Source organism: Microcebus murinus, chromosome 2 (assembly GCF_040939455.1).
Source record: "Microcebus murinus isolate Inina chromosome 2, M.murinus_Inina_mat1.0, whole genome shotgun sequence".
Taxonomy (NCBI): domain Eukaryota; kingdom Metazoa; phylum Chordata; class Mammalia; order Primates; family Cheirogaleidae; genus Microcebus; species Microcebus murinus.
The window spans coordinates 74,030,752-74,056,109 of NC_134105.1; the positions used below are offsets into that span (position 1 = coordinate 74,030,752).

The 25,358-nt window shown below is 35.3% G+C and overlaps 1 protein-coding gene across 2 annotated transcripts; it reads left to right on the forward strand.

Moving 5' to 3' along the window:
* C2H1orf146 (chromosome 2 C1orf146 homolog) lies at positions 1–25,153 on the forward strand. Of its 2 annotated transcripts, XM_012790903.2 has the most exons (7): positions 1–145; positions 422–506; positions 7,078–7,173; positions 21,024–21,117; positions 23,207–23,375; positions 24,108–24,186; positions 24,877–25,153. In XM_012790903.2, exons 3-7 carry the CDS (start codon positions 7,105–7,107, stop codon positions 25,009–25,011), a joined length of 546 nt encoding a protein of 181 aa, XP_012646357.1. In that variant the 5' UTR covers positions 1–145; positions 422–506; positions 7,078–7,104; the 3' UTR covers positions 25,012–25,153. The 2 variants fall into 2 exon arrangements, with proteins under 2 accessions (XP_012646357.1, XP_012646363.1); XM_012790909.2 differs by lacking the exon at positions 422–506.
* The last annotated feature ends 205 nt before the right edge of the window (positions 25,154–25,358 follow it).

Here is a 25,358-nt window from a genome sequence, read left to right on the forward strand (position 1 = left end):
AAGGCCAGTGCCCCAGAGGGCGCTTCAGCTGCTGTGCCCCCAGAGGCTGCTGGGCCTCTCTGCCCCGCCCCCAGCGGTGCTCAAGCTTGTGGAACGTTCTGGAAGTTTGGGAGCAGCTGCGCTGGCTCTGAGGACCTGCGATCAGGTGTGTTTGTTGCCTTGAGAATGATGCCGGGAAAGACCTGTCTCCTGTTTCGTCACGTTTTTCTTTCTTTATTCTTCTGACAAGATGTTTTTTTACTTAGACTTGCCAAGATTAAAGCCTGACCTCAGGGATTTGGTAGGGTGAGGGAGGATCCTTCCCACCTTTTTTTCCCTTGAGAGTCCCGCGCGGAAAGGAGTTTCCTCAGGTTTTTCAGGTAGGATCGTGGAACTGCTGCCCTGTGATCCACTCTGCGAATTTATGTTTTATTTACTTTAGGCTTTGTTCCTCACCCAAAAAGTAAAAAAATGGAAGAGGTCGTGAAGATCCATTGTTGACAAGTGAGGAGACCGAGCGCGGGAAGGTGACGTACTGGAGATTATGGTGCAGTGTTAATCTTACTTAAATTTGAAAACACTCTATAGGGTTGGGGAAAACAACAGAACTAACAACTAAACCCAGAACACTAGGACCTTGGAACTGGCTAATCCTTAAGAGGCCGTTGGGTCCAAGCCTTTTATTTTCAGTTGAGGAAGCTGGACAACCAGAGGTGAAGTGATTTGCCCAGAGTCGCGTAGCTCTGCAGCGGGAGAGTCCCCAGCTCCGCTGCTAGTCTAGAGCTTTTCCCCTGAGATATTGAAGAAGCTTTGCTGCCCGGGCCCTGCTTTTCCGATTCAGTGCTAGTGTTAACAGCATAGCATAGGTGTTACTAACCCCCGTTCTCTTCTCACTTATTAGTGCACAAAATTGTTATTCTCTGGCCCTTTTCAGAAAAAGTTTGCTGAGTTTGCCTTAGGGCATTAGAGCTTAATATCCCAGAACCCTAGTTAAGAAAGAGGGTAGTAGGTATAAAATGGTATCTCTTTATGGTCTTAATTTGTATATACCTAACTTTTTGAAGTGTTATGTAAAGTGAGCGTTTAAAAGGTAGGTAGAATTTTGGTAGTCAGATCAGGATGGTTGTTTCAGATGAAGTACATAATATGATAATTGAGGTGAAAAAAGTATAGGTTATGTTTGGGATCTAGGAAACATTGTAGTTTTGATCTTACAAAGTATTAAATAAGGTGTAATAGGACTGGCTACATACAGGGCCCAGTGTAAAAGGAAAATATAGGGCCACTTGTTTAAAAATTAATTTCAACATAGCAGTAGCAGAGCATTACACAAGTGTAGAGGCCTTTTAAGCTCTGGGCCCTGTGATACTCTATAGAAGTTGGCCTTGGTAGTGGTAAATAATTTTGTAAAGGAAGCTTGGGACTAGATTTTGGAGAGGCAAAACTCAATGCTGGGCTGAAGAATTTGGATTTGATTTAATAAGGTTAGGAAGCCATTGAAGTTTTCTGAACAGAACAGTGACCTACTTATGAAGCCAAGTTTTAGGAAGATTATATGAGAGGAGTTTGTAGAATAGATTTGAAAGGAGTCAAGGAGACCAGGTGGGAGGGAATTACAATAGTCCAGGGCAAGAGAAAATGAAGATAGAACTAATTAAAGAAGGGGGAAGAAAAAGGAATAGACCTAGGTTTGAACCCATTTGCTTTTATTCTGTAGGAGTATCTGACCTTTAGCACCATTCTCTAAGCCTGAATTTCTTACACTGTAAAATTAGATCATAATTATTTTTTTTCTTTTCACACTAATTCAAAAACTACCCAAAGCTGAAGTTTAGTGGTCGATGTCTTGGTCTTTTGAGCATTACTCACATTGTACATATAAATATATATGCGTGTGTGTGTGTATACATATACACCTGTATATACATAAATACACACACATTTAAATATATTGTCTAAGTCAGAATAAAAGTGTAGAGATGAATATCTATATTTAACATTTTATTTGGGAAGCAAGATTGTAATTTAAGCCATACATACAAACTGGTCTTCCATATGAACATAAGAGAAGGTTGTAGGTTATAAAAAGGAGAATGTTACATATTGTTTTGAAGATTTTATTGACACTGGTAAAGTTTTGGGGAGCCAGCAAGCTCTGATTGCTGAGTGACTGTGGTGGGTAAAACTAGTCAAGAGTCGCAGTAGGTTGTTTCAGTAGCTATTAGATAAAACTGGTGTCAGGTTACAAGAGGCAGTTTCAACAACTGGTCTTGTGAAATATTTCGTTCTTGGAGCAGGTATCATGTGCCTCTAGTGTTTTTTTTCTCCCTGTTGGCTCCTTGACTCTGATTTAGTTGTGTATGACAAGAAAGACCCAATTTGTATAATCAACTTTCATAATATATAATATGCACACATTTTCATTCCATTTCTAAATGAACTTTTATATTGTGATAGTAATGCCTCCACTCTGAACAGCCCTTAATATTATAACTAAGTTTGAATCATTTCAGTTTCCTTTCTCCCATCTTGTCTCCCCAAACTCCCTGTGCTGAAAGGAAAAGCCTGGGATGTGGATCCCTTAGTTACCCAATTAATTCAAATAACAGAATGTTTATTAAATATCTACTATGTGACTAGTATGGAAGGAGACCAAAACTTGGAATATCATCAGGGAAGGCTTTGTGGAAATGTTGAGGCACAATCTAAACTACAAAAAATAACTACAGGATTTGAAAATTCTAAGAGGAGGAAGAGTAATAGACATGTAATCCTGTTATGAAACAAGGGGTCACTCTTCCTTTTACTACTTTGAGCACCCAAAGAAAAATAACATTTAAAAATAATAATACTAATAAAAAAAGCTACACTGGAAATAAAAATCATGTGTGTATTGTATCTATTGTTTAATAGTATTATAATTAACATTTATTGAGGCCATTTACAAAACCTCATTTTAATAATGACTACCACTTTGCTTACTATATGCCCCACTGTTTTAAGTGCTTTATGTATATTAATACTTGAATCTTCTTAATAGTGCTATGGTATAGGTATAAGAAGTATTATTATTTCCATTTTACAGATGAGGAAACTGAGGCATGGAGAAATTGAGTGATTTGCCCAAGGTCAGATCATTTGCAACTAGTAGGTGGCAGAGCCAAGGATTTAAATTAGGCACCCTGGCTCCAGAGGTCACAGTCTTAACCAATATGTTACGTTGCTACTTTATGATCTGATTTAATCCTCAGAAAAGTGCTGTGAAAGAGAGTATGATCTGTACTTTACAAATGAGCCAGCTGAGGTTTGGAGAGCTTACGTGACTTCCCCAAGTGCATAACTAGTAAGTAACAGAACTGTAATTTGAATCTAGGCATTCCAACCCCAAAGTCTGTGCTTTTAACCATTGTGTTACGCTGTTCTGAAGCTGACTAGGGTCTTTTTAAAAATAACCTTAAATACTGCACATTTTAGCCTTTTTAAAATCTAATACTTTTGATCCCAATTACTTTAGGTTTTGATCTAATATTTGAGAATTCCCAGTGTCTGTAGCTCCCAAAGCCATACTAGGTAGATCTTCAAGCCAGGTAAACATTCTGCTCTCTTGAGTTTGCCTCAATTCCCAATCCAAAAAAGCATATTTAGCAGCAATTTTCCTTCTTTCTTTAAGAAGTCATCTTGGTGCTATGTTCTGCTTCCCTCCATGTACATAGAAACTTATTAATATATCCTAACCTTGGTGATTTCTGTGCTTTGAGAAAATGAAAAATAGCTACTTCTTACAAAAATGTAGGAGATCCCCATTTTAATTATCAGAACTCTTTGGTTTCACACTGTTTACCACTGAAAGAAGAGGCTATAAGAGCAAAGATAGTACTTTTCTAGCATTATACACAGTGCAGTTTATTTTATCTAAAAGTTGAAGATAGGCTGCGCATGGTGGCTAACGCCTGTAATCCTAGCACTCTGGGAGGCCGAGCTGGGCAGATTGCTCGAGGTTAGGAGTTCGAAACCAGCCTGAGCGAGACCTCGTCTCTACTAAAAATAGAAAGAAATTAATTGACCAACTAAAAATATATATACAAAAAATTAGCCGGGCATGATGGCACATGCCTGTTGTCCCAGCTACTCGGGAGGCTGAGACAGAAGGATCACTTGAACCCAGGAGTTTGAGGTTGCTGTGAGCTACACTGATGCCACGGCACTCACTCTAGTGTGGGCAACAAAGTGAGACTCTGTCTCAAAATAAAAAAAAATTTTAAAAATTAAAGTTGAAGATATATTTCCTTTGGAAAATAATTGGGATGTGGTAATATCTGGGACATTTTCAGTGGACATCAAAGTGTTTCAAAACGTTATTTTTCACTTCGCATAACAAAGGATTAGTTTTGCTTGCTTTGTTTGACTTCAGCCGCCCAGCATTAATTTTGGTTTCCATAGCAGCAAGAGTGAGCAACTGGTATTGGAGTAGCCAGAATTGCTGCAGATATTATTATAGAACCCTACCATTGGAAATATTTTAAGTAGCCCTGTATTGAATACTTGTACTTTTCTGACACAACAGAATTTGCTGTTAATAATTTTAGAATGACATACTCATCATTATTCAACATTTTGGAGCTATTTAAAAACCTTTAAGAGAGTCAGGCTAGTATGTGTGTGTATGTGTGTTTGTCTGTGTGTGTGTAGCTCTATTTAGGTATAATTGACATGCAATAAATTATACTGTGTGATGTGATGTTTGACACATGTAGATATCTGTGAAACCATTACCACAATCAATATAGTGAGTATACCCATCATCTCCAAAAATTTTCTCCTGTCCTTTCTCTTTTCTCTTGTTGTTTTTTGTTTGTTCGTTTGTTTGTTTTAGAGTCTTGCTCCGTTCTGTTGCTATAGTGCAGTGGCATAATGATCACAGGTCACTGCACTTTCAGACTCCTGAGTTTCCCCAATGATTAATGATGTTGAATATCTTTTCATGTCCCTATTTGCCATTTATAGATCTTTTTTGGTGAAATATCTGTTCAAATCTTTTGCCAATTTTTAAGTTGGGTTGCTTTTTTTCTTATTATTGAGTCTTGAGAATCTTTAAAAATATATATTCTGAATACAAGGCGTTTATAAGATATATGATTTGCAGATACTTTCTTCCAGTCTGTGGCTTGTCTTTTTATTCTCTTAAGAGTGTCTTTTTAAGTTTTTATTTTGATGAAGTCGAATGTATCAATTTTTTTCTTTTATGGTATTATTGGTGTCATACTAAAAATTCTTTGCCTAACCCAAGGCCACAATTACTTGTCCTGTTTTCTTCTAGAAGATTTATAGTTTTATGTTTTACATGTAGGTCCATAATTTATTTTGAGTTAAATTTTGTATATGGTGTGAAGTATGAATCAAAATTCATTTTTTAACACATATATTTAAGAATTCTCCTAATAACTTATTTTTAAAAGCAACTGACATGATGATTCTAAAATTTCTAGGGAAGAATAAAGACCTAAGAATGGATATAGCACTACTAAAAAAGAATAATAAGGTAGAGGGACTTCCCATGTAGATACCAAGACTCCTTATAAAATGATGGTAATTAAAAACAGTATGTCATTGGCTCAGAAATGGTCAAACTGAACAATGGAATAGAATAGAGAACCGAAAAGTAGACCTATGCATATATGGAAACAATATGGGGCCTGGGGTGGCATTGCAAATGACCAGTGGAAGGAGTGACTACTGAATAAATAATGTTGGCACAACTAGGTAGCCATATTTTTTTTAAATGAAATTGGATTCATAATTCATATTCTGTTAAAAAATCCAGATGATTAAAGACTTAAATGTGAAAGGCCAAACTAAAAATTTAGAAGACAATTAAAGAGAATATCTATGACTTTGGAGTAGGGAAGGATTTCTTAAATAAGAAACAAAAAGTATTACCCATAAATTAAAAGATTGGTAAATTTACTCCAGAAATGATAATTTTTGTGTATCAAGAATTACCCTAAACAAGGGGAAAAGACAAGTCACAAACTGGGAGAAAACACGCTTAGTTGATAAAGAATTGATATCTACAATATATAAAGAAATCAATGAATAAGAAAAAGAATTAAGTTATAGTAGAAAAATGAGCAAAAGACAGAAGCATTCACAGAAGTGGAAATACAGCTTAAAGGTTTTCAGTCTCCATGTAATCAGAAAAGTACCAGATGTAGAGCACAGTGAGATTCGGTTTTATGCTACTAAGTTTATAGTAATTAATTTTTATTTTTCTCCCTCCCACCTGAGGTACATATATTGTAAACTGTAGCACACTAAACTTCTTGAAATTTTATCATGCAGTTTCTTTTACTGTATACCTAGTTGCTATCATGTAATCCTTTGTTGTTGTTCCCCAGAATAGCCTTAATGTAGTAGTTCTTAAATTGTGGTCCCCAGACCAGCATCATAAGCATCACCTGTGTACTTGTTAGACATGCAGATATTCAGGTCCCACCCTAGACTGCCTTTTCAAGGCTGTTTGTGTAGCACATACCTCTGCGAGGTATCACATTTCCCTCTAGAATAGAAGGCAGGTTTGCTTATAAACGGTTGAAGTTTCCTAAGCTCTGGATTTATTTTCTGTACTACAACCCACTGTGAGTGCAGATGCCACCTGGCCTTTGTCCCATCTCTCTGTAGGAATTGGGCTTGGGGAACTTGTACAAGAAAATGATGATGCCCTGGCTATACTGCTATTGCTGTGGGTAAAAAATTGTCATTTGTCTCTAAGTCTGGTATCTTCTAGCTGTATCCATGAAACTCTGGCAGGCTTAACTTCTTAGTTTGCAAGTAGGATAAAACCTCAGATCTTTCACAGTTCTTGATACAAGTCCTCTTTAAGTAAGTGCTCTGAAGTAGGAACAATTGCATTTAATAATTATTAATAGGAAACATAATATTGAAGTTGAATATATAACAAGACAGATGCTTTTTCCATTGTTAAATTTTTATGTTCAAATATTCTTTAAAATATCTCCATTTCTATCTTTAACTTAGTTACTCATCAAACATTTCTGTGTGTTCTTTTGCTCTTAATTTCTCGGATTTTGGCACCATTAGAAGTTGAGTTGACCCAGAGACAGACAGATGGCTGAAAGTGGTGGAAAAGAAAAAAGAAAATGGACAACCACCATTATTATTAGCTCATCTCTTAAGGTAAAGAGATATTGGGCCATTAATAATCTTTAATTAAAAAATTAAAAGCAGTTTTCATATACAACAATATTTTAAAAGATCCTTTGGCTTAATTATCCACAATTAGTTGTGGGGAGCAGAAGTACATAAACTATTAATAAATGTATTTTAAAGATAAATTATAGATCTGGTATGGTGGCTCACACCTGTAATCCCAGAATTTTGGGAGGCTGAGGCAAGAGGATCATTTGAGGCCAGGAGTTTTAGACCAGCCTGGGCAACATAGTGAGACCTGTATCTACAAAAAATTTAAAATTAGCCGGGCATAGTGGCATATGCCTGTAATCCTAGCTACTTATGGGAAGCTGAGGCAAAAGAATCACTTGAGCCCAGGACTTTGAGGTTGCAATGAGCTGTGATCATACCACTGCACTGTAGCCTGGGCAACAGAATGAGACCCTGTCTCTTTAAAAAGAAAAAATTAAATAAATAAACAAATTATAAACTTTTGCATCCATTTTCAATATCCTACTTCCCTAAATCTTTGAAGGTTGGAAATTTTCTAAAGTTCTTTTTTCTATCTAAGCTTGCTCAAATAGAGATATTAAGAGATTCCAGAAATAGTAAAGCATATGTATATACATGTGTATATATGTATGTGTGTGTATGTATATCTATAACTTACGGTTTTTTGAGAGATAAACAACCAGAAACTGATCTGCTTAACACTGGCAGCATTGGAAGAAGGCTGGTCTCTCCACATTTCAGAGAGGGAAGTTGAATGCTTGAGGGCAGTTGGACAGCCCACAACTGTTTTTAACTCCTCAGCCCATAGGACTTCTCCATTGCCCTGATATTTATCTTATGGATACCAACTGATATCTGGAATTAGGGACAAGAAATGATTGTTTCATGGTAAGAAGGAGAGAGGCAAGAATAAGACTTAAAATAAGATTTTATTTATCTATCCTATCCTCTCCCTACTGCTTCAAGCTGCACTTCACACTGTTGGCTTTAGCCATCTAGCTCCATAACACATGCCCATATAATACAGCCTTAAATCTTACTGGAATTTTTCATGCTGCTTTTTGTTAGTTTTTTGGAATTCATGTTTCTCTCTTGTTTCTATAGCTTTTCCAGACTGCTTTTGAGGGAGGGAGTCTGCAACCCATGCTAATTTGCCAAAAGCAACTACTTCTAGTTCATTTATTTATTATATTTACCTGTCTTGCTTTGTGCTTTATGTTTGTTCCACCTTTTCTATTTCTTTTTTTCTACTTTATTTACTCTTTTTGTATTGATTGGTTATTTTTTCTCATTTTTTTCTCTACGAGCTTTGGAAGTTATATGTTCTATTTCTACCTTTTATAGTAGTTATCCTAGAAATATTAACATATACAGTTGACTCTTTGTTTTTTTTTGTTTTTTTTGAGACAGAGTCTCACTTTGTTGCCCAGGCTAGAGTGAGTGCCGTGGCGTCAGCCTAGCTCACAGCAGCATCCAACTCCTGGGCTCAAGCGATCCTCCCGCCTCAGCCTCCCTAGTAGCTAGGACTGCAGGCATGCGCCATCATGCCCAGTTAATTTTTTCTATATATTTTTAGTTGTCCGGCTAATTTCTTTCTATTTTCAGTAAAGACGGGGTCTTGCTCTTGCTCAGGCTGGCCTCGAACACCTAAGCTGAAGCGATCCTCCCACCTCAGGCTCCCAGAGTGCTAGGATTATAGGCGTGAGCTACTGCGCCTGGCCTACAGTTGACTCTCAACACAGATTTGAACTGCACTTAGAAGTGGAGTATTTTTCTTCATCCAAAGCCTATAAAAAATATGGAATTCACAGGATGCGAAACTCATGAACATGGAGAGCCAACTTTTCCTATATGCGTGCAGGTTCTGCAGAATGACTGCAGGACTTGAGTATGCAAGGATTTGGGTACATGTGAGGGTATTAGAACTAATTCCCCTGCATATACCAAGAGATAACTGTATACTCAACTCCACAAAAACCAAAATAAACAATCATCTTTAGCCTCCATGTAAACAGCAAAAGAAACTTAGAACACTATAATTACAAATACCCTTTCTGTATTATATCTTATTGTTATATATTTTAATTCTATTTTTTAACTACACAAAATACTATTTTTTAAAGTTAATGTCTGTTTAGATTTACTCATGTCTTTGCTACTTTCTTTGCTCTTCTTCTTCCCAGGGGTGCATAGGATCACCTGAGCTTCTTTATCTCTACCTTGGGGCCATGTAGTAGCAGCAGGCATGTCCACAGTTATGTGGTATCTAGGCTCACAGAGTAGTACATGGCTCAGGCTGCTCTAGGGTCAGCTTCTATGTGGATTTCCTTTCTTGAGCAATGTTTCTGTGCTGTCTCCAAGCAGCTCCCTATGGTTAGGCTTAAGACCTGTGTGGGTTGGAGGGTTCCCTTGTAGCCAAGATTGTAAAAGCTTATCTCACAGAGTGGAGCCCCAGGCGCTTCTTTCTTATTGTTTCCTCACATCCAGGAGCTTCTTCTCTCAGCTGCTAGCCAGGCCTTGCCCTGCCGTGTAAGTTGCCCTGAACCCTCTCCTTGCTTATTTTTGGTCCTTCCCATCACTTCCCTGGTGAAACCTAGTGTTCTCTCCTAGATGATATGCTTGAAATGTGAGAATCTGCTTACTATTCTGGTTCCTCTTCATGGAGGTGGAGGAGGCATATACTACTTGAGTCTAGTTGACTATCTTGATCCTATTAGAAATGTATACATTTTAAACACACATTTTGGTGAGTTGGACAAATGTGTATATCTGTATAACTATTACCCCAATCAAAATATAGAACAGTTTCATTACCCTAGAAAGTTCCTTCTTATTTTATTTTATTTTTAATTTATTTTAATTTAAATTTAGAATTACATATTTATTTCTTTTTTGACCACCTATTTTCTTCCTATTGAGAAGGTAGAAAGTTCCTTAATAGATTTTTGTAGTTAGTCCTTTCCCACCTCTCTATCTCAGGCAACCATTGAGCTGATTATCACTATAGATTAATTTTGCCTGTTCTAGAACTTCACATAAATAGAATTATACAATTTGTAATCTTTTGTGCCTGGCGTCTTTCACTGAGCATAATGCTTTTGTGATTCATCCATGTTGTTACATGAAACAATAATTTGTTCCATTTTATTAAGTACTAGTCCATTATATGAGTATATCCTGATTTATTAATTAATTTATTTATCCATTCACCAGTGGATGGGTATTTGGGTTGTTTCCAGTTTTGGTCTATTATAAATTAAGCTGTTATGACCACTGATATATAAGTCTCTGTGTAGACATATGTTTTCATTTCTCTTGTAAACACCTAGGAATGGTACTGCTGGGTCATATGGTAATTGTATGTATATCTTTATAAGAAATTGCCAAAATGTTTTGTAAAGTTCACTAAAAGTGAACACCATTTAACCATGCAACTAAAATTAGAATAAATGTACAGATTATAGTTTTGTACTACCATCAGTAATATGTAAGAGTTCTAGTGGCTCTAAATTAAAAGATACTTCTCACTGGATTTATAGCTGTTTTCTCTCAGCATATTGAAGATCTCATTTTACTGGATTCTGGATGCCATTGTTGCTGTTAATAAGACAGCAGTCAGTTTAATTGTACTCTCTAGAAGATTACCTGTCTTCTCTCTGGCTGCTTTTCAGATTTTGGCATTCTATAGTTTAAAGGTATAGATTTCTTTTTATCTTTTGAGTCTTCATGAATCTGTGAATTGGTGTCATTTATAAGGTTCTTATCCATCATCTCCTTTAATATTGCGTCTGTCCTATTCTCTCCTTCCTTTCCCTCTGAACTCCTATTAGATGTGTATTAGATCTTCTCATAATATCCTCCATGCATTTTTGCCCTCTCTTCTTCTTTTCCATGTCTTTGGGCTGCAATCTAGGTGATTTCATCAATTCCATCTTCCATAGCAGTAATTCTCTCTTTACTCCTGTTAAACTTATCCTCTCAGGGTTTTATTGTTATTGTTTATTTTATTATACTTTTTTTCCCTGTAATTAAAATGTTTTTTATTTTTAATTATCATGGGTACAAAGTATTTGTATATTTTTATAGGGTACATGTAATGTTTTGATACAGGCATACAGTGTGAGTTAATCAAATCAGGGTAATTGGGGTATCCATCACCTTAGGCATTTATCATTTGAGGATCATTTCAGTCCATGAGTTCAAGGTTACAGTGAATCTTGATCGGGCCACTGGATTCCAGCCTGGGCGACAGAACAAGACCCTGTCTCTTAAAAAATGACAAAACAAATCATCACCATAACTAAGGTTATCTAGGTTTTTTCCTGTGTTATCTTCTAGGAATTTTATAGTTTTGCATTTTATCTTTAGGTCTGCGGTCCATTTTTGGTTAATTTTTGAGCTGGGTGTAAGGCCTGTGTCTAGATTCATTCTTTTTGTGGATATCCAGTTGTTTCATCACTCTTTGTTTAAAAGAACTATCTTTGTTCCATTGTATTGCCTTTGCTCCTTTGTCAAAGATCAGTTGACTATATGGGGTTCTGTTTCTTAGCTCCCTCTTCTTTTTCATTGATCCATTTATCTACTCTTTCACAAATACCACAGTCTTGATTACTGTAGCTTTATAGTAGATGTTGACGTTGGCTAATGTCAGTCCTCTGACCTTGTTCTTCTCCAATGTTGTGTTGGCTGTTCTGGGCCTTGCCTCTTCAAATAAACTTGAAAATCAGAGTTTGTCAATATCCACAAAATAGCTTTCTGGGATTTTGATGGGATTACACTGAATCTGTAAATCAAATTTGGAAAAACTGACATCTTGACAATATTGAGCCTTCCCATCCATGAACATGGAAATTTTGTAGTTTTCCTCATATAGATATTATATGTATTTTGTTAGATTTATCTCTAAAGTATTTTATTTTGGGGGGTACTAACAAATAGTTTGGTATTTTAAATTTAAAATTCCATTTTTTCATTGTGATATATATTAGTAGGAAAATAATTGATTCTTGTATCCTGCAGTATTGCTATAATTGCTTATTAGTTCTAGAAATGTTTTTGTCAATTCTTTTACATTTTCTACATAGATGATCATGTCACCTACTAACAAAGACAGTTTTATTTCTTCCTTCCCAATGTGAATACCTTTTATTTCCTTTCCTTGTCTTATTGCATTAGCTAGGACTTCTAGTATAATGTTGAAAAGAGTGGTGATAAAGGACATTCTTGTCTTGCTTCTGATCTTAGTGGGAGAGCTTCAGGCTTGTCACCATTAAGTATATGTTAACTGTAGGTTTTTGTAGATATTCTTTATCAAGGTGACGAAGTTCCCCTTTATTCCTGGTTTTCTGAGAGGTTTATTTATTTTTTAATTTTAAAAAATTTTTTTTATTGCCTCATATTATGGGGGTACAGATATTGTTAGGGTTACATATCTTTCCCCTGCCCCTCCTCCCCAACTCCGCTATGCCAGAGCTTCTAGCGTGTCCAGCCTCCAGGTGGTGTGCACCACACCCACCGTGTAAATACATACCCTTCTCCTCCTTCCCCCTTCCACCTGCCTACTTCCCGATTACAGATTTTTTTTTTCAGACATTTTGGTTACAATGTATATCTTTGCCTCTCCCTAAAAAGGGATAGAGGTAATCCCTTCCCCCCCATAATGCTGGCCATTTCCTTAAGTTTTTTTTTTTTTAACCATGAGTGAATGTTGGATTTTATCATATGCCTTTTCTTCATCTATTGATACAATTACTTGATTTTTATTTCTTACCCTGTTGATATGGTGGATTACATTAATTTGTTTTCAAATGTTAAACCAGCCTGTATACTTGGGATAGATCCTACTTGCTTGTGGTGTATAATTCTTTTTATACATTGTCAGATTTGATTTGCTCATGTTTTGTTGAGGATTTTTGTATCTATATTTATGAGAAATATTGGTTTATAGTTTTCTTTTCTCGTAATGTCTGTTTGATTTTGGTATTAGGGTAATGCTGGCCTCATAGAATAAGTTAGAAAGTATTCCTCTGCTTCTGTACTTTGAAAGAGATTGTAGAGAATTGCTATTATTTCTTCCTTAAATGTTTGGTAGAATTCACCAGTGAACCTATCTGGACCTGGTGCTTTCTGTTATAATTGATTTAATTTCCTTAATAGTTATAAGCCTGTTCAGATTGTCTGTTTTTTCTTGTATGAGTTTTGGAAGATTGTGCCTTTTGAGGAATTGGTACATTTCATTTAGGTTATCAAATTTGTGGGTGTAGTTATTTCATAGCATTCCTTTTTTTTTTTTTAATGTCCATGAGGTGTGTAGTGATGTCCCCTCTTTTATTTCTGGTATTAGTAATTCATGTCCTTTCTCTTTTTTTCTTAGCGTGGCTGGAGGCTTATTGCTTTCATTAATCTTTTCAAAGAATCAACTTTTGGTTTTATTGATTTTCTCTATTGATTTCTTATTTTCAATTTCAAGTTCTGGTCTAATATTTATTGTTTCTTTTCTTGTGCTTACTTTGAATTTAATTTGCTCTTCTTTTTTTAGTTACCTAAGATGTAAATGTAGATGATTGCTTTGAGGTCTTTATTGCTTTATTCAGTGCTATAAATTTGCCCCTAAGCACTGCTTTCACTGTACCCCACAAATTTAACAAGTTGTATTTTTATTTTCATTTAGTTCAAAATATTTTTTAAATTTATCTTGAAATTTTTTTCTTTGACCTGTGTGTTATTTAGAAGTTTTTGTTTAATCTCCATGTATTTTGGGATTTTCCAGTTATCTGCCTGTTCATTGATTTCTAGTTTAATTCCACTGTGGTCTGAGAGCAGATATTGTATAATTTCTATTCTTTTAAATTTTTTGAGGTATATTTTATGGCCCAGAATATGGTCTATCTTGGTGAATGTTCCATGTTGTTGTGTCCAAGAATTCTGTATCTCAGAACAGAATGTCAGAGTAACAAGCTCACACCAACATAAGCAACAAATGGAGGTTTATTTAAGCTAGCTCAAGCTAGGGTCCAGGTCCCAGAGCACCAACTCAGTGGTCTCTTTAGACAAGGACCTTTGGCAAGGTTTTAGCACAGGTTTTATACTTTTAGTTGTTGTGCAACTCAGATTACTGGTTACAAATGATATCTGGAGCCCACCCAGCACCCATACATTTTACTCAAACTGTTCACGTATTGATCATGCTGGCCGTGTATTGATTTATTGATTGGTTGGCTAGGTCCCAGGGACTTTGCACTATCTTATCAGGTAGTGCCTTACCAGTTTCTTCTCTGGGGTCTTGTTTATTCTCTTTTTTTTTTTTTTCCTTTTACTTTGTTAAAAGCCTGTCATGGCTTCAGTCAGGCTAAGTGGCAAGCAAGCAAGCGAATTACAAAAGCTAAGGTACAGAAGCCAAGGTAGCGGTTAGCTTGTATCCCACAATGTGAGCTTGAGAACAATGTGTATTCTGCTGTTGTTGAAATAGTTTATAGAGATTTGTTACATCTGTTGTTGATTGATGGTGTTGTTAAATGCAATTATGTCTTTACTGATTTTCTGCCTGCTGGATTTGTCAATTTCTGATAGATTGATGTTGAAGTCTCCAACTATGACAGTGGATTCAACTGTTCCTTCTTGCAGTTCTATTAATACTTACATAGTTTATGCTCTTTGTTAGGCACATACACATTAAGGATTGTTATGTCTTCTTAGAAAATTGACCCCTTTATCATGTAATGACTTTCTTTATCTGTGATAACTTTTCTTGCTTTGAAGTCTGCTGCCTGAAATGAATATTATAACAACTTCTGCTTTCTTTGATTAGTGTTAGCATGGTATCCTTTTCTCCATCCATTTACTTTTAATCTAAATGTACCTTTATAGTTAAAGTGAGTTTCTTGTAGACAACATATCGGTGGGTTTTGTTTGATCCACTCTGACAATCTCTGTATTTTAATGGTTGCATTTAGACCATTGATGTTCAAAGTGGTTACTGATCTAGTTGGATTAATAACTACTATATTTATTATGATTTCCAATTTGTTGGCCTTGTTCTTTGTTCCTATTTTTGCCTTCTCTTTTTCTGCCTTTTGTGATTTTAATTGAACATTTTATATGATTCCATTTTTCTCTCCTTTCTTAGCATGTCAGTTATACCTTTTTTTTTATTTTAACTTTTTCTAGTGGTTGCCCTAGAGTTTGCAGTATACATTTACAACTAATTCAAATCCACTTGCAAATAACACTATATTGCTTCACAGGTAGCGTATGTTATAACAACAAAATAATTATAATTCCTACCTCCTGTCCTTTGTATTAGTGCTGTCATTCATTTCACTTATATATAAGCATATATATTAATAAGTGTATATAGGTTCAGCATCCAAAATTCAAATCCAAAATGCCCCAGAATCCATAACTTTTTGAGTGCCAACATGACTCTCAAAGGAAATTCTTGTTGGAGATTTTCGGATTTGGGATGTTCAATCAGTAAATATAATGCAAATATTCCAATGTTCCCAAAAATCCCTGAAATCTGAAATACTTCTTGTCTCAAACATTTTGGATAAGGGATAATCCAATTGTGTGTGTGTGTAGGCACACACTTGCTTCTTGGTATCTGTGAGGGATTGGTTCCAGGACCCTCTTTGGATACCAAAATCTATGGATGTTCAAGTCCTTTGTATAAAATGGCATAGTATTTGCATAACCTACTCAATCTTCCCATATACTTTAAATCTTCTCTACACTACTTATGATACCTCATATAATGTAAATAGTTGTTATATTGTTTTTTATTTGTATTGTTTTTATTCTTATATTCTTTATTTTATTGTTCTTTTTTCAAATACTTTTGATCTGTAGTTGGTTGAATCCACAGATGTAGAATCCATGAATACAGAGTGCCGATACATGCACATACACACACACAAGAGATATATTTAAACAACATACATAATTGAATACATTATTGCTGTTATTTTTTGAACAAACTGTTATCTGTTAAGAATGAAAAAAACAAGAATTTTTTATTCTACCTTCACTTATTCCTTCTTGATTGTTCTTCCTTTCTTTATATAGATCCAAGTTTCTGATGTATATTATTTTCATTTTCTATAGAGAATATCTTTGAAAATTTCTTGCAAGGCAGGTATACTTAGCAACAGTTTTCCTCAGTTTTTGTCTGAAAAAATTTTTATTTCTCTTTCATTTTAGAAGGATAACTTCTTGGGATATAGAATTGTAGTTTGGTTGTTTTTCTTCTCAACAATTTAAATATTTCACTCCACTTTGTTCTTGCTTGCATGGTTTCTGAAGAGTAGTTGATACAATTCTCGTCTTTGCTTCTCTTATAGGCAAGGTTTTTTTTTCCCCCTTCTAGCTCCCTCTTTCAAGATATTTTCCTCAACTTTGTTTTCTGCAGTTTAAGAAGAACCTAAATTACTAATCCTTGTATTGCTTCATTAAATGAGTTGATCATGTTAGGGACCGACCTTCCACAGCCCCACCGGACAGAAAAGCAGAGACATTGAGGATGCAATCACACAAGAGGAGGTTTATTTTCTGGCTAGCCAGGGCCCAAGCCCCAGAGCACCAACGCAGTGGCCACTCTCGCAGGCAAGGACCCTCCTTTGTGTGTTAGTCCCCTTTTGTAACTTAGTTGTTTACACACTGGTCATGCATCCACCCCCACAGTGATTTTCACTTCAGCCTGCCCCTGATAGGCCCTAACCTGTTCCGGGTCCTAGCTGAGAGACTCAGGTTTCTGCTCTCTTTGTCTTTTTCCTCTGCATCCCATAATATACTCATAATGCCTTGCAGTTAGCAAACAAGCAGTAAACAGAAGCTGGAAGGTGTCTATTGTCCTTATAGCCCAGGATCTTACAGTCATTGTAGATTCTTAAAATTTTTTTGAAATTTGGTTTGCTAATATTTTATTTTTACATCATTTTTACTAACGATCAGTCTGTGGTGTTCTCTTATGCTGTTTTTATAGAGAGTAGACTGGTTTTCTTTTATATAATTTTTTTCTTTATTCGTTTTGTGCAAGTGAAGTTTATATAGTTTGAAAATTATTTGTACTTTAAGGTGTAAAGGAGCTTTTCTATTAAATTATCTGTTTTGATAATTTTTTAAGAAACGTAGAATATAGTGGTTTCTATGATTTTTGCTTCCTTAGTTTTTGTACTTTGTTGTGAGTCTATTTTCGTAAATTATATTTTTACAAATATTACCCATTTCATAGAGGCTTTTAAATTTATTAAGTTTAACTTTATGAAATTGCCATTTCTGTGGTGAAATTTTTCATATTGGCATTCTTTTAATTTTCTAATAAACTCTGTACCAGTTATTAAGTGCCTTTTTAAAATTCTGCTTTTATATTTTCTTTCTTATGAGTAGATTTATTAGATATAATACTAGTTTTAAAAAATATTAATAGATTTTTCATATGCAGGAAGGAGTATTGTATGGATTTTATTTGGAATGCTGGTGTAAACAGAGCCAAACAATTTTTTTTTTACTGCACTATTCTTCAGAGCCTTTAATATTCTCAGATGCATTATAAAACCCCCAAAGGAGACAAATAGTATTCAGCATTTCCCAGTCTAATTGGAGTAAGGAACATCTTTTAATATCTTATGGGACTAATGTGCCATGAAACATATTTTGAAAAATTCTAGTTTTATTTTCTTGGTTATTTTGATCAATCAATTTGAACTTATTTTTTCTCTATTCAATACTTTCTAACTTTATCTTCATTTTTTTTATTATCATTCTATTATTTTATTATCATTCTTTTATTTGCTTATTTTATTTTTTATTGAAACAAAGTCTTGCTATGTTGCCCAGGCTGGTCCTAAACTCCTGTGCTCAAGTGATCCTTCCACCTCAGCCTCCATAGTAGCTAGGATTACAGGCACATACCACACAGCACCTGGCTATTATCATTCTTTTAGTTGGTTCCCCCAGATAGGATATGATTAAAATTCATTAGCATGACATACATGGGTCCTCATGATCTTCCAGCAGTTATTCCTAACACTGTTCCCAGATTGACTGATGTATACCTTATGCACTCACTATATAGGAACCATACTTTCAGGTCTGAATGCTTTTGCTTATGTTATTCTGTCCATGCTCTTCTTACATTTGTCTTCTTCCTTCACTTGTCTGCTTGATACACTGCTTTCCATTTTAAAGATTTGACTCAAATTTTAGGAAGCTTTCTTGACTCTTTCACATCTTTTACATTTTTAACATATTTTCTGGTCTTTGCCAAAATTGTCAATCTTATCTTTCATTCCCTTGATCATAGTAAACATGGCTGTTGTAAGGTATGTATTTGATAGTTTCACTACTTGGATCCTTATGAGTCTGTTTCTATTGTCTGTTGTTTCTGATGATTCTGTTTCATGTAATCTTGTCTCTTTTTATGTCTGATTTTTTTTAAAACAAGGTCTTGCTCTATCACCCAGGCTAGACTGCAGTGGCATCATCATAGCTCACTGCAACCTCAAACTCCTGGGCTCAAGCAGTTCTGCCTCAGCCTCCCAAGTAGCTGGGACTACAGGTGTGTGCCATGATGCCTGGCCAATTTTTTCTATTTTTTGTATAAATGGTATCTTGCTCTTACGCTGTGATTATTTTTGATTGTGTATTGGAATTTGTATTTAAAAATTGTAGAAATAATTTGAAACCTAGAATAGTATATTTCTTTAGAAAAGCTTTAATTCTGTAAGAAAATTAAACACCTAGTCCCCTAAGTACGGTTGCCAGATAAAATATAGGATACTCAGTTAAAATTTGAATTTCAGGTAAACAATGAATTTACTATAATTATGTCCCAAATATTATGTGGGACATACTTAATATTAAAAATTACAACATTAATCTGTCATTCACATTTATCTGAGTGTTCTGTATTTTCATTTGCTAAATTTAGCAACCCAACTCTTAAGGCATCTATTTTATATGCTAAATTATCTCATGTACATCTAGAATGGTGCTAGTTATGAGAGAATTGAGAAAATACTCAGATCATTTTCTTTGTTCTGTAATTCAGATGAGATGACCTGATTGAAAAATGTTGCTCTAGGGAGTGCTTCTGTAAGGCTCTTGGAAGCACTAGTAATTCAATATCATCTTAATATAATTTCAGGGATTGAAATAGTTTGAAGCTGGGCTACAGTTCCTATAAGAGCCATTCTACTTTTGTCAAAAGCTCTATTCGGCCTCTCTTCAGCTTCTTCCTGAACTATCAGATGCCCTCAGGGAAATACTGGCCTAAATGCTGGCTCATATCTTTGAATTTCTGTATAGATCTTAACCTTGTAATTTTTTTTTTTTACTATCCCACTAGCTTCATGATGCATTCAAGTGGATTTTAAAAGATTGTCCAGCTTTTCTAGTTGCCTTCAGCAGGAGGGTTGGCCTAAATTACTGAATCTGCCATTGCTGGAAGCAATGTAAAATTTTAAAACAGCAAAAGAAAAGAGCCATTGTTGAACTCTAGGTCAGGGTCTGTCTGAGTGGCTCAAAATACTCTCTTTAGGAAGGAAAAAAAGTAGTATATTTTATAGATAATTTCAACTTATGTTCTTAAAATATATATGTTCTGAAACAAAATGTGAAATAAATCTACTTAAGGGACTTTCATCTATCTGGAGACTAACAAGCTTCAGTGTTAACGTATCAGGAAACACTATTAACCACTTAGATTTTAATATCTTAGGTAATATGATCTTATTTTTTGGGTAGAATAGGAAATGACATGATTTTTGAAATGGTTAGTGTTGAAATCAAAAGTCCTATTGCTGTCTTCACACATGTTTTCTGGCTTACTTAAAACATTTTAAAAGTATACTAAAGTCAGTGTAATATAAACTGATGAATTGGGGAATTGGTTGTCTCCTGTGTGGTGTTCTATATGTTTGGCACTTTGTGGTTCTGTACACCATTTTAGAAACACACAACCACCCATTTCCCATAGTTATACATGAACGTGTGTCAGAATTCATCTCCAAGTTGTTTTTGTGAAAAGAAGTTTGCAGCCAGGAATGGTGGCTTGTGCCTGTAGTCCCAGCTACTTTGGAGACTGAGGTGGGAGGATCACTTGAGCTCAGTAGTTCAAGGCCAGCCAGGGCAACATAGCAAGGCCTCTGTCTCTTTTTTTTTTTTTTTTTTTTGGAGACAGAGTCTCACTTTGTTGCCCAGGCTAGAGTGAGTGCCGTGGCGTCAGCCTGGCTCACAGCAACCTCAAACTCCTGGGTTCAAGCAATCCTGCTGCCTCAGCCTCCCAAGTAGCTGGGACTACAGGCATGCACCACTATGCCCGGCTAATTTTTTTTCTATATATATTAGTTGGCCAATTAATTTTCTTTCTATTTATAGTAGAGACGGGGTCTCACTCTTGCTCAGGCTGGTTTCGAACTCCTGACCATGAGCAATCCGCCCGCCTTGGCCTCCCAGAGTGCTAGGATTACAGGCGTGAGCCACCGCGCCTGGCCGGCCTCTGTCTCTTAAACAAAATAAAAAAAGAAGTTTGCATTTTCTCTGGTTCTTATAGTTTTAAAATACTGTCCTTAATTTCTGTCCCTAAATAATATAACTATAGTATACAACCCATTTCAAAACTTACAAATGTTGTAGTAAAAATAAATATTTTTGTTCTTTTTAAAAATTTTCTAAAAGTATTTTCCTTAATAGAGAGAATATTTAGTTTCTCTCTTGATGATCAAATCTTTAAGTGGTGTAGTTATAAAATAAGCAATTAAACGTCTTTTAATTTTTCATTAGTTTTAATAAAAAATTATTGTAAGCCTGTCTGTCTAAAGTTTGTATTTCTGAATTTTTTTTTAAAGAGTTATGAAGTTGCAACTGCCCTAGAAAATCAAAGCCACAAAGTTCGGTATTCAGATTCAGTGGAAAATGGCTCAATTATATTTTCTCTTTCTGGTATGGTATATTTGCTAACTGCCTTGATTGAAGTTTCTTATAAAATATATGGGTATAAATTTCAGTAATTTAATGGTAATTATGTATAAGTTTATGGTGTTATCTTTTGTGAGAGGTAAATGTGTAAAACTTTGTTACTGCTGCAAAAGCAGTGCATATATCCAACTACAAAATATATTCCTTTTTTAGGTTACAGTTGTTATAATAGAACTGAATAAGTAGAGTCTGGTAGAGGATGGAAAAAACTACTTGCTTTTGAACTGAGATAAATAAAAATAGAAAAAGCTACTTTCCAAACAATCAATACTTATGTTAAAATATTATCTGTATTAACAGAGACCAACATCACAATGCAGAAAAAGAAGTTTGCATTTTCTCTGGTTCTTACAGTTTTAAAATACTGTCCTAAATTTCTGTTCCTAAATAACATAAGAAAACTCAAAATTCATATACCAAAAAAAAAAAAAAATAGGAAGATGTTTTTCATGATTTTGTATGAGACTTTGGTGAATATAAATAAATATTAACAAATTAAAAAAACATAGGACAAATAAATGTTCCTGAAATTATGAAACTGTACAACTGTGAGTCATGGAAAAAGTATAGTAAGAAATTAGGGGGCCAGGCACAGTGGCTCACGCCTGTAATACTAGCTCTCTGGGAGGCCGAGGCGGGTGGATCGCTTAAGGTCAGGAGTTCGAAACCAGCCTGATCAAGAGCGAGACCCCGTCTCTATTATAAATAGAAAGAAATTAATTGGACAACTAATATATATATAGAAAAAGTTAGCTGGGCATGGTGGTGCATGCCTGTAGTCCCAGCTACTCGGGAGGCTGAGACAGAAGGATTGCTTGAGCCCAGGAGTCTGAGGTTGCTGTGAGCTAGGCTGACGCCATGGCACTCACTCTAGCCTGGGCAACAAAGCGAGACTCTGTCTCAAAAAAAAAAAAAAAGAAATTAGATTAGGATAAGAGAAGGCTGGGTAAATAGGAAGGGAGCAGCCCCACCTGTGCTTGAGAAATGACAGACATGATAAAAGAGGTGGAGGTAAAGGATTTTACCAGGATGGCTGCAAATAGACCTCTACTCTAGCAGAAGTTTTGGAAAGCAAGTGCTTTGAATAGCTCCTAGAATAGACCTCTAGGTTGAAAGTAGTCCAGCCTTAAATTCATTCTTCTATTGAATAGAGAGCCCTCTATGGAGAAATAAATTATTTTGGGTGAATACTACTATGTGCCTTGGCCACTTTATACTCATTATCTTATTCAAACCTTCTGACAAACTTAACAAAGAACTATTATTCCTATGTTACAGATAAGGAAACTGATGCTCAGAGAGGTTATATATATAGCCCAAGTCCACTCAGTATATAATCACATAGTCACTTTCCTCAGATTAAGTCTTTCTCACATCTTTTGAAGAGCTATAATTAAATCAAGTTTCCCTTCAGGACCATTCTTATAGTCCTGGCACTGTTTCAGAGGTCCCAGATATCTGCTCACTGAGTGTATTAATTTATATAAGTCTTTACATCTTGGTAGAAAGGTTTTTCCAAGAAATAGGTGAAGGCTTGCTTAAGACTACCTTTCTTTAGTTGATTTCCAGCTCTTAAAAACCATAGGTGCTTCCAGGTAGCTAACACATGGAGGTGCCTGGAGAGTAGCAGGGCACTGAAACTGTCCCTTCCTACATTCCTAGTACCTCTGTGCATCTCTGCATCTGTATCTTTTGTAATATCCTTTGTAATAAACCAGTAAACAGTTAAAAAACATGAGAAGATAACTTCTAAAATATAATTTATCTTTTAAAAACTAGCCATTACTCATGTGGGCAGTGCCTTAGTCTGAAGAAAAAAGTATTTACCAAAAAGTTTTTCCCTTTGAATAGACCAAGCCATTTTTATACAGAGCACTTCAAAGAACTACCCAAAACCATTTTGTTGTGTTAAGAATTCTGTTATAGTAATTTCTACTCCTTATGAGTTTATGGTCTGGACATTTGTTACATTTATAGCTATTTTTGTTGAGTTTACAACAAAATTTGATCTATATGACAAAGTGATGTTTTATATTACATTCACCTTTCCTAGGAGTAGCATTTTTATTGATGGATGCTGAAGAATGCTTTATGTCAGCTGAAGAATTATTCCTAGCCAAAATTGAGAAGTTTATTAACCTTCACCGAAATAGTTTTTTGGTTCTGTCTGCTGCCCTCCATGGGCCTGAAGAATGGAAACTGATGTTCAGGATTCAGCAAAGGTATGGAAGAATAGCACTATGGACTTTTTTTCTTATATTGTGTTTACTTTAGTTCTTATTTCTTTTAGGCAGGTGAATTTTATTTTGCTAGAAGATAAACTTGATATTAACATGTCATATTGATATTTAATGAAACACAGGTCAAATAGCTGTGCTATGAATTGAGGTGATAGGTTTCAGAGTTCATTCTGATTTATGGGCCTCTCCTGCAAAACCAAATCAAAAGGAAACTTGTTAGTTAAGTGCTGACTATAAAGCCACCTCAGATTTTCTGTGGAATGAAGTAGGGCATGCATACTTAAATAAATAACAAACAGTAGAGGCTTGTCTCTTCTGACTATTTAAGAGAACAAATGTCAGGCTGGGCATGGTGGCTCACACCTGTAATCCTAGCACTCTGGGAGGCCGAGGCAGGAAGATCCTTTGAGCTCAGGAGTTCCAGACCAACCTGAGCAAGAACGAGACCCTGTCTTTACTAAAAAAATAGAAAGAAATTTGCTGGACAACCAGAATATACATATATTTTAAAAAATTAGCTGGGGATGGTGGTGCATGCCTGTAGTCCCAGCTAGTTGGGAGGCTGAGGCAGAAGGATTGCTTGAGCCCAGGAATTTGAGGTTTCTGTGAGCTAGCATGGGCAACAGAGTGAGACTCTGTCTCAAAAAAAAAAAAAAAAAAAAAAAGAACAAGTGTAAGTTACATGATCTATATAACTTATGAATTGTTTTTCAGATTCCTGGGTAGTAACTTACGAATACTTCCAGTACACAATGCAGTAAATGCTATTAATCTTATGTGTACTATAGCTAAGGTGAGTCATCTGTGGAAAATGACACATACATACATACATACATATTCATACATTTTAAGGTTTTTTGACTTCAAATCGCCACTTTTGAGCAGGATTGGCAAATACTGTACTTCATTTCCTCTCAGAGAAGTTGCTATTTCAGCATGCAACTCTTCTTTCCTAAGCCTGAACTCAGCCTCACAAGTCTTTTCAATTTATTTCCAGTTGCCACTAAAATTTATGACTCTTTTGGGGCCACAAGAGCATTTGGCTGACCCTATTGATAACTGATGTCTTCCTTCAAATTATAAATATTAGTCACATTGCCGTCATAAACTATCAGAGTACAAACATACCATTTTACAGAATCCTGTCCACCAGTTGTCCACTTTCTTTTCATGCTTGTCCTCTGTAGAGTATGCCCAGACACCCTCAACCCCGCTAGGCAGAATTAGGTGGTTCTTATGCTCATACTTGGAACATATCCCCATTAAAATAATTCTTAGAGTATGCCTTTTGATTTGCACATTTGAAATTCCTTGAAGATAGAGATCAAGTGTTTTCTTATTACTCTAATAATTCATACATAGTACTTAGTGCATAGGTGTTCAAGAGATGTTTGGTTGAATGAAAGTTAGGTATTTTTTGATGTGACTCTGTAAACATACCTTATTTCTGTAAATAATGCTGCATGTTTATATCTTCTTCCAGACTACCTCCAAACCATACATAGATAGCATCTGCTACAGAATGATAACAGCTAAAGCTTACATCATTGAGCAAAGTCCTGTTTGGAAAACACTTCACAAGATAAAACTGAGTACTGATTCATTTAACCCAAATTAGAGTATCAATTATAAATGTTCTTTTTGAAGAATGTTAAAATAATTAGACCTGTTAAATTATAATGTTCAAATATATATTTACTTTAAAGATGTTTATATTAATTTAAAATAATATGTATACAATTAAAAGTGATTTTATTTTAGCAGTTGAGTGATTTCTTTAATATTTAGAAAAGAACTGGTACATATAAAACTCAGATGCAGTTTCTTAATGAGTTGGATGGACAAATGTTTAGTAGGAAATAAAAATACAGAAGTTTCTATTTAGATCTTTAGGTTTTCCATAAGAGTGGAAAACAGTATTTCTAAAATTAATCTTTGCAGATGCTTTCACATTGTAACTTCTGC

Excerpts from the sequence above, each read along its gene's own strand:
- C2H1orf146 (XM_012790903.2), top strand. The coding sequence starts at position 7,105 with ATGGCTGAAAGTGGTGGAAAAGAAAAAAGAAAATGGACAACCACCATT. Across the intron at positions 7,174-21,023 it reads TTATTAGCTCATCTCTTAAG|AGTTATGAAGTTGCAACTGC; the intron begins GTAAAGAGATAT and ends TTTTTTTTAAAG. Across the intron at positions 23,376-24,107 it reads ATGTTCAGGATTCAGCAAAG|ATTCCTGGGTAGTAACTTAC; the intron begins GTATGGAAGAAT and ends ATTGTTTTTCAG.